This window comes from Rhinatrema bivittatum, chromosome 3, assembly GCF_901001135.1.
Source record: "Rhinatrema bivittatum chromosome 3, aRhiBiv1.1, whole genome shotgun sequence".
NCBI lineage: Eukaryota > Metazoa > Chordata > Amphibia > Gymnophiona > Rhinatrematidae > Rhinatrema > Rhinatrema bivittatum.
The window spans coordinates 580,683,295-580,699,720 of NC_042617.1; the positions used below are offsets into that span (position 1 = coordinate 580,683,295).

The 16,426-nt window shown below is 41.7% G+C and overlaps 1 protein-coding gene across 1 annotated transcript in view; it reads right to left on the minus strand.

The window, feature by feature from the left end:
- The window catches only part of AHI1 (Abelson helper integration site 1), a 559,431-nt gene that overhangs the window by 379,060 nt on the left and 163,945 nt on the right, over positions 1-16,426 (minus strand). The window contains 1 exon segment of the mRNA XM_029596614.1: positions 12-211. Within this exon segment, the coding sequence (XP_029452474.1) occupies positions 12-211 (200 nt within the window).

Here is a 16,426-nt window from a genome sequence, read left to right on the forward strand (position 1 = left end):
GCTTGACATACCATAACAGAATCCAGTTTTTGCTTTACTTTCTGCATTCTCATAGATGTCTTTACAGCACTGACAAACTGATCTGCTGACGATAAGGATGGATCATGCTGCGAAGTAATGTCAAAACTACTATGAACGTCTGGCCTTCTGGGGACCGATGAAGTTAATGACCCACCGAAATCCTTTACAATTTCCGCCTCCAACTGAGCAACTGCAAAAAAAATTTTAAAAAAAGAACATTTCAGGTGTTTAAACACTCCGCCTTCTCTTCAAATTTATTTTTGGATACTACTCACCAATATAGTACATAATTCAGGGGCCCAGTGAAACCATTTATTGACAATCATTTACCAGTTAGCATTAAATAAAATGAATATATTTTAAATCTCACAAACCTTGCTTCTTTAAAACAGGCAACCACAACTCAAATGTGCAGCAAAGCAGAAAGATAAAGGAAGCAAATGAAATGCTTCATGTTCATGTTCTTTTGGTTTTGCAGTCATCCTATTACATAATTAGCGAGCAGAACTGTCCATTTCTCATTATGGATAAGAATATAACATTTTGATGTAAACACCAGGAGACAAAATGGGGTATCAGACACCTAGGACTCGGTGAGCTCAAGAATCCATCATTAACACCCATGCCTATGTAAGTGCTTTTATTTATTTTATTTAAACATTTTTATCCCACTTATTACACATCAAGTGGGCTAGGCCAGTTACAACAAATATAATACAGAAAATTCAATCAGAGGTGCTGTTTTTTTCTGTATCAGAATGTGAACCATAAAAATAAGCAATCCTTTAAAACCACATTCAACACAATAGTCCTGAAATGTCAAGAAACAGAAAGCCAAAATGGAACCCCAACAGCGGCTGATGTTTCGGCACTGCTTGTGTCAGGGGAAACAAAATGAGAAAGGCACTCGTATGTTTAATGTTGGGCATGCGGGACATCCAGCTCGTATTTTTCTACCCAAAATGGCTTTCAGATGCCAGACTCTCCAGGTGATTCTCCCTTCGGTCACTGCAGAGTTGATTACGTAAACGTTTCCGCTCACCCTCTCCACCTTTGATGTGATAGTGACTGCAGATCATCTGGAGTTGTATGTGTAGGCGCTTCAGGGTCCACGTGCTTTAAATTGTATGTGGCCAAGACATTTCACCCTTTCCACATTGGACTTGCTGAACACAAAAGCTGTCAAGCATCGTTAGGTTAATGTCCCTCTTGTTACCCCACTGTCTAGATCATCGTCGTTCCTTCACTAATCTGAGGTTGTGCGGCATTGCCAGGTGATACCCCGCTGACATGGGGGCAATCTTTCTAACGACAGTGGATGCATTGCCTTCAGTCACTGGGACTGCACGAACGCAAATCTGAGAAGGACCTGATGGGATTTTTTTTTGTAACTGGACATTTTGGGGTCCATACTCAGCCACTTGGCGGCAGTTATATACAACCTGCTAACTAGTAGTGTACATTCAGTGGCACAGCCGCACCGCTGAATATACCCTGCTAACTTTAGGACAGCCCTAGGATCCAACCAGAGTTAGCTGGACAAGTTAACTTATCCAGCTAACTCTGCTCCTTCCTGGAATATCTCCCGCTCGCCCTCAAAACGCCCCTGACTTATCTAGCTACAGTCTCTTCTAGCCAGCTAGAATTTAGCCAGATAATTATTACGTTTGAATATGGACCTCTCTGTTATTTTTCCTAATACATACCTGGTATCTTCTTTGTAATACCAAGGTGGAAATATATTTCATGATCAGTGTAATGGCACATCTTTTTGTGAATGAGACTTCTCCTGTCAGTCTGCTGGAAATAAGTCCATTTGCTGCCATCAAAGGATGTCATTTTTCTTGGTATTTAAAGCTGGTGATTTTGCCATATCTTTAGGACTCCATTTTCCTTTTGAACCCGTCTGATTCTAGTAACATGGAGAGCCGACATACACAGCATTAAGTGTGCCTTTTTCCTTTTCTTCCTCTTGATGCTAAAAATCAGCCGGTGTTGGGATTTTGTCGGCAGAATTTTAGCATTTTGTTCCCTGCCATTTTGGAGAGCAGTGACGTTTAAAAAGCTTTTTGGTATTTTGGGTCTATTGTGTTCAGCTTTATATGAATGTGAAGGACTGCATGTTTTTATGATTTGCTTTATAGATATATAGACACATAACACGTAGGCATAGGGTAAATGATGTATTCTGAGGACACTGCTGGGTTCTACAAATCCTATTTAAAAAAAAAAAAAATTCAAGCTAAACATTTTTTAAGCAAATTTTCAAGATACTTCAAGATAAACTTGAGAAGGATTAACAGTTAAATCATAAAAATACCATCAAAGAAAGATATTAGCACAGCAAATCATGATTACTTAATGTATCTTGTGTTTCTAGTTAACCAAAATCAGGATTATTCATTAAGTAAACAACATTCATTACTTTTTTGATGCCACTCCCTTATATTTTTTATGGGTTTCTATTATTGAGAATTTGTGGATGCCCGGTTTCTTTATTTCATTGGTACATGGGAGGATCTGTCTGCTTCCTTCTCTACCTCATACCTAGCAGCCACTAAAAGGCCTGTGTCAGCTACAGGAGGCAGCCCCATGCTCAGCCAATGGTGGACATCTTTTAAAATAAGAACATAAGAACGTGCCATACTGGGTCAGACCAAGGGTCCATCAAGCCCAGCATCCTGTTTCCAACAGAGGCCAATCCAGGCCACAAGAACCTGGCAATTACCCAAGCACTAAGAAGATCCCATGCTACTGATGCAATTAATAGCAGTGACTATTCCCTAAGTAAACTTGATTAATAGCAGGTAATGGTCTTCTCCTCCAAGAACTTATCCAAACCTTTTTTGAACCCAGCTACACTAACTGCACTAACCACATCCTCTGGCAACAAATTCCAATTAGTTTTAAATGTGCCCCATGCACTTTTACATCATGGTGACTCTTAGAAAGCTAAGCTGAAATAGTAATAAAAGCCAGTTTTCCTCATCCTCTCTCAGGGGAAGGCAGCCTAAGTGGCACCACCACCCCTGGGGAGAGGGCAAACCCATTTATTATTATTATTCAGTATGTCTTTCCAACACTCACCAGGAAGTGCACATGCATTCAGTGCTCTATTTCATAATAGTTAAGACAAGGCACATGAAATGGACCGGCTACATGCAATCTATCACCTACTCCTTTTATAGCCTTCTCTATAATTTGCCATTACGTGTGCTCTCAATTAGGAATTTCTGAATCAGAATCCTTTTCGTGGCATGAAGCCTAGCTATTTGGTTCAATGGGTTATTGCTGGATTGAGATTTATCTAGTTTAATTTAATTCTGTGTGTACCTTGGGTTCCTGTTTTATGGGAATTATGGTGCGTTGTTGTATTTGGTTAGTTCTTTTTCTTTTATTATTAAGTGCTGATTTTGTATTTTGCTTTAGGTATTTTTGTTATGATATGATCCTATTGTTTGCCACTTTAAGCTGATGGCAAAAGGTGAGCTATCAAATGGAAAGAAAATAAATAAGGAGACCAATTTACCCATTTGTGGCCAGAAAGATGGCTAGCAGATGACATATTTACTATTTAAAGCTGAACATAAGGCCAAAATGATAGATGATGAAAAAGAAGTTTAATGAGCTACAGAATGCCTTATCTGCCTGATTTCTCTATGCATTCAACCTATTATTCCTTATTGGATATGCAAAGCGACACCGACCCCCTATAGAAAAAGGTAGAAAAACCACATCGTTCATGCTTGGGCTGCAATGTCAATGCAATCTAAAAGTAAGAAGCCAAATACACCTCTCCACATTTCTATCTCCATACCACTGTATTTACATACTCTCTCTAACACTTATGGGTCCCAACTCCATAGGAATGAATAGGGCAAACCCCAGCACTCACAAACAGAGAAAAATGTGCTTACTATAATCAGAAAACAAACTACTCCTGCCTTGGCAAAGCTGCTGGGCAGGATTAATTGTTACCATGCAAGGTAAGCAGGTGTCCAAATGGAAAGAAAACCCCTCTACACACTTATTCTCACCTAAACAATTTTTTACCTGCATCCTTTCCTCACAGTTGCCCTCTCCAGTGTCCCGTACATATACCATGCAATCCACCCCTACACTACTCTCTTTGCTTCCCAGTTCAGACACCCTTTTTCATACAGGCCAGTAAGACTAGCAGCCCTGGCTATTAGTCTCTCATGTGTCACAGACAAAGGCTCCATCATTGTATCACCCACCCTGCATCCTTAGCAGTGATGCCATAATAGAAAGAGTTCTGCTTGCATTTATTCGAGTTCTGCTAGTACCACACACATTGACTGCTCTGCACGCCACCACTTAGCAGTGCCCTAAACAGGGATGCATGTCAGTATTCCTGAATATAACCCTGTCATGTACAAACAAATTGATACGAGGAGGCAACAGAGTGACCACTGTCACTTCCTCTTCTTGCCCCCTCTCTAAAGCCTGCTGGTTGGAATCACCTAGGAAACAGAAACAGACCCGGGCCTTATAAATACCTGTAATGCGTAGTCCTAGTGATGGCACAAGACATTATGTGCTCATGCTTACTACCTGTCTAAAACCAACCAGCCCCAGCTGACACCCACATTCCTGAAACTCAGTCCATCAGGAGAAGAAACCCTTACTGAATTCTCCTACACCACAGCAAGTCGGACATGTCTTGTCTCCTATCTTTGTGGGAGTAGGATATAGTTTGCCCAGGGTTCGGGGGTCAGATGTGTAATGCTAGAGCACTAGTAGGTCTTTGACTAATTCTTTGCACTTGTTGGTCTCAGTCTACCAAGTGTCTTTTCTGGATATTTTCTAGACCAACCTAGACCCAAGTGAAATGCTCATTCTTTGCCTAGGGATCAGAGAAGAGCACCCAGGCTCCAGGGGATATCAAGATGCAGAAATGGAAGCAGCCAGGGTTAATGAAGGACTCTCGGATGTATAAAGTACCAGAGGACCAGCAGTGACTGGAGTAGGTAATTCATTCTATGGGTATTTCTCTGTACATTTATATCATGGAGTCAGGTGTGTATGCCCTCAAGTTTCTTCCATTTAGGGCTTGTCTGTCTGGCATGCTGGTGTGGAAGTTAATCTTTTCCCAAATATTGCTTGTGTATGCCATCTGGTGTAGCTTTAACACACTGACTGCTTTCTCCTTCTGCCATTCTGTTGTACCTGTACGCGCTGTGCTATGGGTATGGTCCTCTCTTACATGCACTGGAAAGGCACATGCTGCTTCGGTTTCTATGAGCAGTGTCGTCCTACTCCTTTCTCAGCCTCCCATTCCCTTTCTTCTGTCTCTTACCCTGGTCCTTTCCACTGCCTCTCACCTCTCCCTAGCCATCCAGGTACTTCATATTATCTTGAACCCGTCACACCTTCCAGCCTATCTAACCAGTCCATCTAGCACACTCCCACTCATAGCCTCCCCAACTAATTGCTTGCCTTTATCTTGATTGCATTATAGGTCGGCTCTCTACCTTTGCATATTTTGCTCATGCTTCCTAGTATAACTATCCCTTGGCTCTTCCTACTTCTCTTTTCCCTGACTACAGCCTCTCCAAAGACCCAGTGTCCTGCTGACCAGGCATTCTACCAGCAGATACATGCACTCCCTAGGTTTTGCTCTGGAGATAAAAACATACCACTCATCTGAGATATATTTGTATGTGCTGCTTTCTTTCCTACTTTGTACCTAGTGCTTTATAATTTGTTTTTGAGGCATCCTGAGTAACTGTCCTCCTTTCTCACTTTCAGTCTTGCCTGGTTCATGATCCATATCAGGGAAGGAAGGCAAAATGTTAATACTCTTTTTTTGTAACAAGCATCAATTTTTGGGGTTTTTTTGGTTTGACATTTGATGTCCTTTGTCATTCTTCCCAGACTTCTATTTGGTCTATTTGGACATGTATCCTTTTTTTTTTTAATCAAACCCAGAGGGAATGCCCAAAGCAGCTTACAAAATATAAAAATATAATAAAATATAATATCACAAGCACAACTCATATAACAAAATACAATTCAGAATAAAAATATTCAATACAAATTAAAAGAAAAATATTAAGTAACTAACAACTAGATCTTACTCTCTTCTCTCACACTAAGGAATGGAGTCAGTTAAAATATAAACAAAAAACAATAATAATACAATTAATAATTTACATAAACTACCCATCACCATAAACCACACTCAAAATTGCACCATACAAGAAAACTCCTCCAAGCCTGATGATAGACATCCCAACTACATTGAGCCCAAATAACTTAATGACTGGGCCCCAGCTTCCCCACTGCTCCCTAAGGCACTCCCCAACTATTACCTTGTATCAACAGAAAACAATGTCCTGATACAACTTACTGGTCTGTTTGTCTAAATGGTGGCTGTGAGTACAGGAGTGTAAGTGCATGTGTATAGGTGGTTCCAACACTGTATACTTTTGAGAGTGACTGGGGAAAAAGATATGAATTGGGGGATAAGTAGATAGTCTGATCCTTGTGACGCAGGAAATGATGTTCAATGCCACTGTTCAACATCAACCGCTGGGGCCATTGCACTACTACGGAGTCAATATTTAAAGGCATTTAGAGGGATAACTTGCATGTTGAATATTGGAGGTGTTTATCTGACTACATTTAGCCATATTTAAAAAAAAAAAAAAAAAGGTGGTATGAAGGCACCCAGACTGGAGTAAAGTTATCCAGATACCTCAGCTGATTTTCAGCTGTATCCAGCAGGATAACTTTAGGCCTACCTCAGAGCCATCCTAAAGTTATCCAGCTGCAGGTGACCAGAAAACTTTGGACTAAACTGCCCATATTGAAAAGATCATAGCCCGTTAAATGGCCATGCTTTGAAGGGGTAACAAAAAAGTCCTGTGACGTCCTGACAGCCCAAATCACAGAACCTCCCCAGGCAAAGTGGCACAAACAGGCCATGAGGGCCCCCACTCCTCAAACCCGTCCAATAAACTCAACTGCAAACTCAACTCCAAAAAACATCTGGGGTCAGATCACCAATGAAACCTGCCCTCCCCAACCCAAGTTTAAGCAATTGTCACCAAATGCCGCCTCCCCGCTCCCCTCCTCTCCCTGTCTCCCTCCCTCCACCCCACCCCCGCGTTTTAGCCATCTAACGTCTCTCCCCAGGATCACTGTGCATTCGTATGGCACCACGCTGCTGAATATATCAGCCAAGGTAGCCAGTTAGGTTTAGCTGTGCAGCTGGCTAGCAGCTGATTATTGGACAGGGAAGAAGCTGCTCCAAATGGAAATGTTGCAATTTTTTCTGGAGACATTTTTTCAGATTCCATGCTAATGGAATCAGATGGAGAAAAAAGAAATAGTGTGGCAATGGATATTTTCCAACCCCCCCCTCCAAAAAAAACCAAACCCCATTTAAAATTTATCTTTCAGACGCTCCTGCCTTCTCCACCTGCATTATTACGACTCCTGTTTTCCCCGCCCCTGTTCAGTCGCTATTGTATTGTATGACGTTGTATACTAATGTCGGTATACAAAAGTTTCAAATAAATAAATAAATAAAATTTTTCATCCTACAGGAAATTATGATGCTATGTAAGCAAATAGAAAACAGCAGGACTTCTTCCTGCTCTGAGGGTATGGTAAAAATTGAGGATGCGCTCCTGGGAAAAGTGAATAAAACCCATGCATCTAGGTGGATGAACTGCCATTTGTGGCCAAGAGCAAAGGGAAAAGCACAGCAAAGCCCAATAATGGGGACTATTAAGAGTTTGAAAACCTTGTATTTGTTAGATATGCTGACAATAAAAACCTATGAGGGTCTTGGTGCATCTTTTCTTTTAAAATGTCCATGCACGTGTATTGTGAAGTTAAGAGGAATTAAATATGATTTTTTTTTTATCCATTTACAATTAGAAGGGTTTCTTCAAAATAGAAATGCCCCTGTAGTGTCTGCTTCCTTACACTGTAAATAGAGGCCTTAGCAATGTTAGTTTTTTTGATGATCTTCCAGTGTACTCTCTCCCTGATGAGGGCTAATAATGGCATTTACTGCTGTTATTAACTGCCTATGGTTATTTTCTTTTTTTTTATTATTATTTTATTATTGCTGTGTTTTCTGTGTTTCAAGGTTCTCAATTTGTAATTTTCAAAAGGATTCGCTCTACATGTGTAAAAGTAGCATCTATCATACCAATTTTCAAACACACATTTACACACTTAGAGATGAATTTAGGGATGCGCACACATGCACCGATCACATTTTAAAAGCCGCCCAGATATGCACTCATATCTCTCGCTGTGTGCACATCTCAAACGTTTTCAGAAAGGAGCGAGCCATGGGCAAAGTGGGCTGTGGTCATTTTGGGACATGGCAAGAGATGTGCGTGGAAATATTTATGGTGCGTAAGTCTATTTCTGCTTCGGAGGAGGTTACGTTAAAAAAAAGAAAAGAAAAACGAGTCATAACTGAGGGGATTTAAGGGTCTGGGGTAACTGGAAGGAGTGAAGGCTTATTAAATTAGCAGTGGTTTGAAGGACCTAGCTGTTAACTGGACGAACTGGTGAAACTAGCAACGCGGTGGGCACGCGCCCCCTTTTAAAATCCCCCAACTTACATGGAAGAAGCGGTATTTGCACTCCCAAGCATTCGCCCATTTAAAATTAGGCACACATGCACGCGGACAGGCTATTTTATATTGTGCGCACATACACACCTAGGTTATAAAATGGCCGTGCATCTGGATGCACGCCAACACACTCGTGCCAAAGTGCCCTTGCATGCCGGCTTGAAAGGTACAGTCTTAGACGGTAACTTTAAAATGAGCACGTCTCTGCTGGAATTTAAAATCATGTACGCAGCTTCGCACATACCATTTAAAATACGCCTTCCACAAGTATGTTTGCTCATAATTTTAAACAGTTAGTCGAGCAAACGTATTTCGCATACTTCCTTAGGACTTTGTTGGCTTTAAGGTGCGCATGTAAGCGGATTTTAAAACATGCTCGCGTGAAAGACATTCCCACTTTTACCAATTAGACTACCAGTTTGTCCAGTCCGTCTTGAGGTCATCCGGACCCCTCTGGCTCTTCAGACTGCACCCCCCCCCCCCCCCCCGGTACAATTGACAGTAACAAACACCACGCGTACAAAAAAACCTTATCCCATGCCTCAATACAATCGATATTCCTCATTGACAATACTGAAAAAATTCTGCCTCACATACTGGTAATTAGGGTGGGAGGGTGGGAAGGCTGACCAGGAACAAAAGAGGACGAATGTGCCTCAATCACAGCCCTTTAAATGTCATTGGCGCGCAGAGCAAGGGGAATGACCGGGGGAGGGGGGGGAGCGAGTCAGGCAGGAGGGGCCCCACTATGCTTCCTGTATCCACAGAGAAACTCCAGCCCTTACAACAGCGCAACTTCCTAACCTGAAGGTGAGTGATGTCCGACTGTGGCTATTTGTAAGCAGCTTATTTGAATATTCCTCCGCAAGGCGCCCGTTTCCAACCTTTGGCAAACCCCGTATTCAGCGAAATTTTGAAACATTATTTTAATAACAGTGTCCTCTGGGCCCCTGTCCCTCCTGACGCAGCCCATGTGGCGAAACACGGCCCGGTCAGGGGACCGAAACCCCATTCTAAGATCCTTGAATAAAAGGTGGAAATGTTTGTCTTAAGTTTTCATTTTCATTTTTTGATTAATTTATCATACAGATCCGTGATCTTTCAGCGCTGTACCATTTCTACTGGTTAATTACCACTAAAGTACACCGCTCATCATCTCCAGCTCCTATTGGCTGTTATTACAGATGGCAACAAGTCATCCATAGGAAGAAATTTAGGGCATTTAGCAGACTTTCCAGTGTCTGAGATTTCTTGTTCCAGATTATTTTCAATGATCTGGTTGCATCTGTCTTTTTAAAGTTGCTACATAAAGAGAACTTAATTACTGAGTGATCGAACCAGTTGCCAAGTATTGCTCTAATGCCTTTGCCTACTGCCAGATAAATAAATGTAAACTGCTATAAAAGGATCACCATCCTGTTTAAAAGAGGAAGTTATTAAAGTATCTCAGTTTTATGTCTAGAAGTAGGATCACTTAGAAAACAGAAGAACATAGTTAACAGATAAGTTCTAAAGTGATACAGGGTTCTTGAAAAAATGTGCTTACCTACAAAATATACTGAATTTTGACCTCAGTATTCAAAGCTTGAAGTATTTAGCCAGATACTGTGTATAATAACTTATTCGGCTAAGTGGTGGCTGTTGAATGTTGCAGCGGGGGGGGGGGGGGGGGGGGGGAAGAGGTGGGTACCGGGGCCGATGGAGACGTTTCGGACATGGTGCAGGGGTGCATCACGGTCCAAGTTAAAAATGGACTGGCGCCTTGGGCCACGCATGGTGGGGCTTCCTTACGCCTCAGGAGGTCCCCTTTCTTTGGGACAAGGCAGGGGCCGGATCATATTTATTTTATTATTTATATTCCGCTTTTCAGCACTTCAAAGCAGATTATATTCAGGTACTGTACTTATTTCTCTGTCCCCAGAGAGCTCATAATCTACGTTTGTACCTGATGCAACGGAGGATAATGCTGCCTTGTTTGGTATTACGGCGGGCGGCGAAGGTGTTGATGGAGAATGTTTTGGCAATTACCATATTGGCTTGGTTAATTTAAGGGGTATATATATATATTGTTCATTAAAGCCGCAGCTTTTTATATCAAATTGCTTTGCTTCTGTCATTTCATTGTGTTGAATACTGCACCAATTTGTGCCAGAGTGGTATTAGATATTTGGGTGTCTTGGGTAATGGATTTGGGAGAGGGCGGGACTAAACCAGGCTGACACTATAGTTGCAGCTGCTAGAGTTAATCAAGTCCTTAATATATTTCAGATTTGCTTTGCAAACTAGCACGAACAAAACATCCCAGAAGGTGTACAAACAAAGCAATTAGCCTTTAAATTGAAACACAAGAGCAGAATTTTACAATTTTCACTGCAATATTTAAAAATGGAGAAGAGGACCTAGCCTAGTGATTAGAGCATTGAGCTGATTCCAATCCCACTGATGCCCCTGTGACCTTAGGCAGGTAACTTCACCCTTCAGTGCCACATTGATTGTAAACCCTCTGGGTTACCTACAGTACCTGAACATAACTTGCTTTGAGCTGGCAGTGAAAAGTATGCGATAAAATAAATAACATTTTCTGCTGTTAAACTACAAATGTTAGGGTGAAGACACAAACACTATAAAATATAAATGAATTAAAAAATGCATTCTTGATTATATGGCATTACTGTAAAGGTGTATCCTCGCGAGGACAAGGAAATAGCAGAAAACCGGAATGCATTTTCTGCCTCGATCTTTACAGAGGAGACTGTTGGTAATACACCCACACGTGAAATATTCATTCATTGTGGAGATTCTGAACAACTAAAATAAATATCATGACAATGGAGAGTGTAATAGATTAGATTGACAAAACTAAACAGTAACAAATCACAGGACAGAACTAAAACATGGTTTTAGCAAGGAGAAGTCTTGTCTTATGAATCTTTTAGATGTTTTGGAAGGTGTAAATAAACATGTAGATAAAGGTGAGCGGGTTGATACAATGAATTTTGATTTTCAGAAGGCATCTGACAAAGTCCCCATGACAGGCTCCTCAGGAAATTACAGTCAGGGGATAGGAGGCGACATTCTGCTGTGCACTGGTAACTGGTTAAAAGGCCAAAAACAGAGAGTAAGACTAAATGGTTAGTTATCCCAAAAAGAGAAAGGTTGTTAGTGGAGTACCACAGGGATAGGTACTGGGATCGGCACTATTTAACATATTCATAAATGATCTGGAAAAGGGAATGACGAGTGAGGTGATCAGATTTGCAGATGACACAAAATTATTCAAATCTGTTAAAACAGCCGTGGATTTTGAGGAACTGCAGAAATACCTTGTGAGTCAAAGCGATTGGGCAACTGAATGGCAGATGAAATGTAATGTGGAAAAGTGTAAAGTGATGCACATCGGGAAACATAATCCCAACTACAGGTACAAGATTATGGATTCTGTACTGGAACTACCTACCTAGGAAAAGGACCTTGAAGTCTTTGTAGACAATATGTCGAAATGTAGCAGTAGTAAAAATAAAAAGGAAAATATCATATTGCCTCTGGATTGAGCCAAGGTGTGACCGCGCCTTGAGTACTGGGTGCAGTTCTGGTCACCCCATCGCAAGAAAGATACAGCGAAAGTAGAAAAGGTGCAGAGGAGGGTGACAAAAACGATGAGAAGATACACAGGCTAGGGTGTGGACATGATAGAAGTTTATAAAATCGCGCGTGGGATGAAACAGGTACATAAAGAATGGTTATTTACCCTTTGAAACAATACTAAAACAACAAGAGTGCGCTCCATGAAAGTAACCACCGACAGATTCAAACCAAATCGTACAAAGTATTTTTCACGTCAAGCTGTGGAATTTGATGATCAAGGTGACTATCACAGCAGGGTTTAAGAGAGATTTGGACAAGTTCTGGAGGAAACGTTTGTAAGACATTATTAACCAAGTAGACTAAAGAAAGCTACTGCTATCCCTTGGAGCAACAGGAATTTGATTTTCTTTATGGGATCTTCCAAGTACTTGCAACCTAGATTGGCCATTGACCCAGCATGGCAACGGTTATGTCCTTCTGTACTGCTGCTGACACTCCAGCAGATACTTATCTCGGCTTTTCTACCTCCATAATATTTCAGATTTTTTCTGCACTTGGTAGTAATAAAGGTATTTTTGTTAGCATGGGGTAATACCTTTTTGTTTATATGGTCTTTATACCCACCCCAATAATCATCATTCTATATTGTACCATGATATTTTTGTGAAGACCATATACATAACTGATTAACTGAGCAACAGAAATGAATACCTCTCTCCTGTTAGCTTTTATATTTTTGTGTTTTAATGCTGAACTCTGCTCATCACCAATGCTGCTCCTTATCATTTTTTCAGTTTCACCCATCCTTTTCAGCCTTTCTTCATAGAGGAACCATTCCATACACGTTATTTTGGTCACCCTTTTCTGTACTTTACCCAGTGCAGCTATATCCTTTTTGAAATGTGGCGACCAGAACCGCACACAATACTCAAGGTGCAGTCTCACCATGGAGCGATTCAAACGCATTATGACATTTCCCGTTTTATTAACCATTCCCTTCCTAATAATTCCTAACATTCTGTTTGCTTTTTTGATCGCCACAGCACACTGGGCCGACGATTTTAAAGTGTTATCCACTATGACGCCTAGATCTCTTTCCTGGGTGGTAGCTCCTAAATATGGAACCTAACATCATGTAACTACAGCATGGGTTTCTTTTTTTTTTCTTCTTTAACTTTTTCGTTGTAGTTTTCAATGATTAACGAAGTTCAAAAAAAAACTGTAAAGAAACAAGGATTATAAAGGAAAACTTGGGGGACGCTCTTTTGCCGGCAAGGAAGATGGCCGCGTAGAGGAAGTGCTCCGCTCCCGTGACGACATCCAAAGCAGCACCAAACCCTTAAAAGTAAGCAAAACTGCAAAAAACAACAACCCCGGCAAGATTCTGCTCTCGCAAGCGACCAGGCACACATAGCTATGGCTGCAAAGAAGAAAACGCCCGATCTCAAGCAGTTTCAATTTAGTAAACTGCCACCGGACGTAGGCTGCGATCACGAGGCAGGGCCCGAGCAGACCGTGGACATCGAGGGTGAACCGCAATTACAGGGAGCTGAACCCGCACCGAGAGAAGCCCAGAGTGGGCAGAGGCCTCTGCCCAGCTCAAAAAATACATATGGGGCTGGTTTATTGAGTTCAGAGCTGACCTAAAAGCGCATAAACAGGAGATGTTGGCTTCTATGTCAGACATCCGAGATGACATAGCAAGCCTGGGTAACAGAGTTGATGAGCTAGAGGGGAGAACTGATGCACACGGGATCGCTTTAAATAAAGTTGCAATGCAGCAAGATGCTCAAGATGGTGAAATAATGCTTATCCAGGAAAAGCTTGAAGACCTGGAGAACCGCTCTCGGCGGTGTAATATTAGGATTCGGGGAGTCCCTGAGGCCCCAGAATACAATAATGCCCTGGAAGTGGCAGGATTAATCTGCAAATCAATCCTTCAACCAAAGTCAGGAGCCAGGGAAGAAACAGCTGAGGAGTCTCCCACTGAGACTGTTACGAAAGAAAGGGCGCACAGGACCCTTGGTCCTAGGACAGACTCTAAGCCCAGGGACATTATCACCTGCTGCCACAGTTTCTTCAAAAAACTAAGATAATGGAGTAGCTCACAAGAAACCATCTTGGCTCTGGGAAGGACATACATTGAATATATACCAGGATTTAGCTCCAACTGCACTCCGCAAAAGATTTGAAATGAAGTAAGTCACAGCCTATCTACGTGCCGAAAATCTACGCTATCACTGGACTTTTCCATTTGGACTTCAATTCACAATAAATGGGGCTATTACCCGAGCCAAAACATTGGCGGAGGCGATAGGTGCCCTCAACAAGGCTGGCCACCAACCAAACATGGATGGTCCAAGAAAACAAAGAGGTAGGCGATCTATGGTACCGTCAGGTGAACACAAAAGGAATAGATGCCGTTATCTTTTTCAAATACTTTATTGATGCAGAGACGTTCCAGATAAATTGCCAGACTCTGGCCGAGTTTCGCGGCTTTCTAGCCGCTGCCTCAGGGGCTACAAATAAAAAATCAGCATTGAGCAAATAAATATCTCACAACAAATATATTATTAAGATCTTATAATTGATTTGTAGTCCATACAAGAACTTCGGTATATAAAAATTAAAAATAAATAAATAAATAAATAAATATTAAAAACATCACAGCTCCCAAGAAAACCACCAAGAACCCAAAGATGGACGACCATCCAAAATGGCGACAGGCAGGAAAAAGTGGGAGCCAGCTGCACCGCCATTCTGAGGATTCTCGCTCGGCAATGTCAGATCAAGGTTGACACCACTGGTTTCATACGCCAGTCTATGACATTGCTGGTACAGCCCTTGACTGCAATTTCTAGCATGGCTAATGGTGTGGACCATCATAATCTCTAATTTCTCTGCAACACGCCATTTCAGGATGCACAGACTGAGGGGCTAATGATGAAGCACCTGGAGAAGTAAGCATGTTCAGGATTGAATGTTTAAATGTTATAGTTTAAGGGTTTATAACTAGAACACCCCCCTCAACCCCTCCGATGTCTCGGGAGGGGGGTGTTCCATGCTGTTGAAGAGTGACTCCCAGGAGAGGAGTTTTATCACCCGGGAGTTGTGATGGGGTGATTCTAAGAGTAAGGGTTTTCTTGGGTTGTTCTCTCCAGGGGCAGCTAATACTCATTACTGTATTCTCTGCTTAGCTAGCTGTCCTTATAGAAATAAATTTTACTCATGTCCAGGCTAAGCTCAACTGTTAAAAGTCCACATGCAGGTGAGCGTATCATGTCCTTGAATGTGAAGGGCCTTAACCACTACCGCAAAAGGTTTTTGCTAAATCAAGAACTTCAAACACATAATATAGCCATAGCAATGATAAAAGAGACACACCTACGGAAAAGGCATGAGAGGTTACTCTCGCTCCATCAATACCCTTCTATGTATCTAGCCGCCAGCACAAAGAATTCCAAATATGCGGGGGTGGGTATACTGATTGCTAAGGATTTTGTACATGAAGTTTTGGAGCTTGTGCGAGACCCTTTAGGGCGCTACGTGCTATTAAAATCAGGGTGGGGAAAACGGTAGCCACATTACTCAGCCTTTATGCACCCAATACCGGACAAGATCTTTGTTACATTGAATACTCAGTTCCAACCAGTTTTTGTTAAATGTAAAATAGTACGACCCTTGTCATACTATTCCAATTGTTGTTATGTGAACCGATGAGATGTATGCCAACGAATGTCGGTATATAAAAGCAAATAAATAAATAAATAAATAAATAAGATGTTTTCTTTAATGCATTGGATGAATTATTACTTAAGCATGCTGAAGGTTCCCTAATTATCGGAGGGGATTTTAATGTGACGCATAGTCCCACTATGGATAATTCCTCTCAGACAGCAACCACTCCGAGACTAGCTCGGAAGAGTCTGGCTACCCTGATCTCACAATGGCAATTGGGGGATGTTTGGAGGCAAAGGAATCCACATTCCCGAAGCTATACATATTTTTCTCATGCCCACCAAGTATATTCTAGGCTGGACTATTTTTTAATAGACACACAAACTCAAAATCGGGTGACTGATGCTGGAATTGAACCCATTGGGTGGTCTGATCATTCTCCCGTATGGGTTCAGTTGCACCTTAACACCCAGGATCAGGGCCAAAGGTTTTGGCGCCTAAACGAAGGTCTCCTCAAA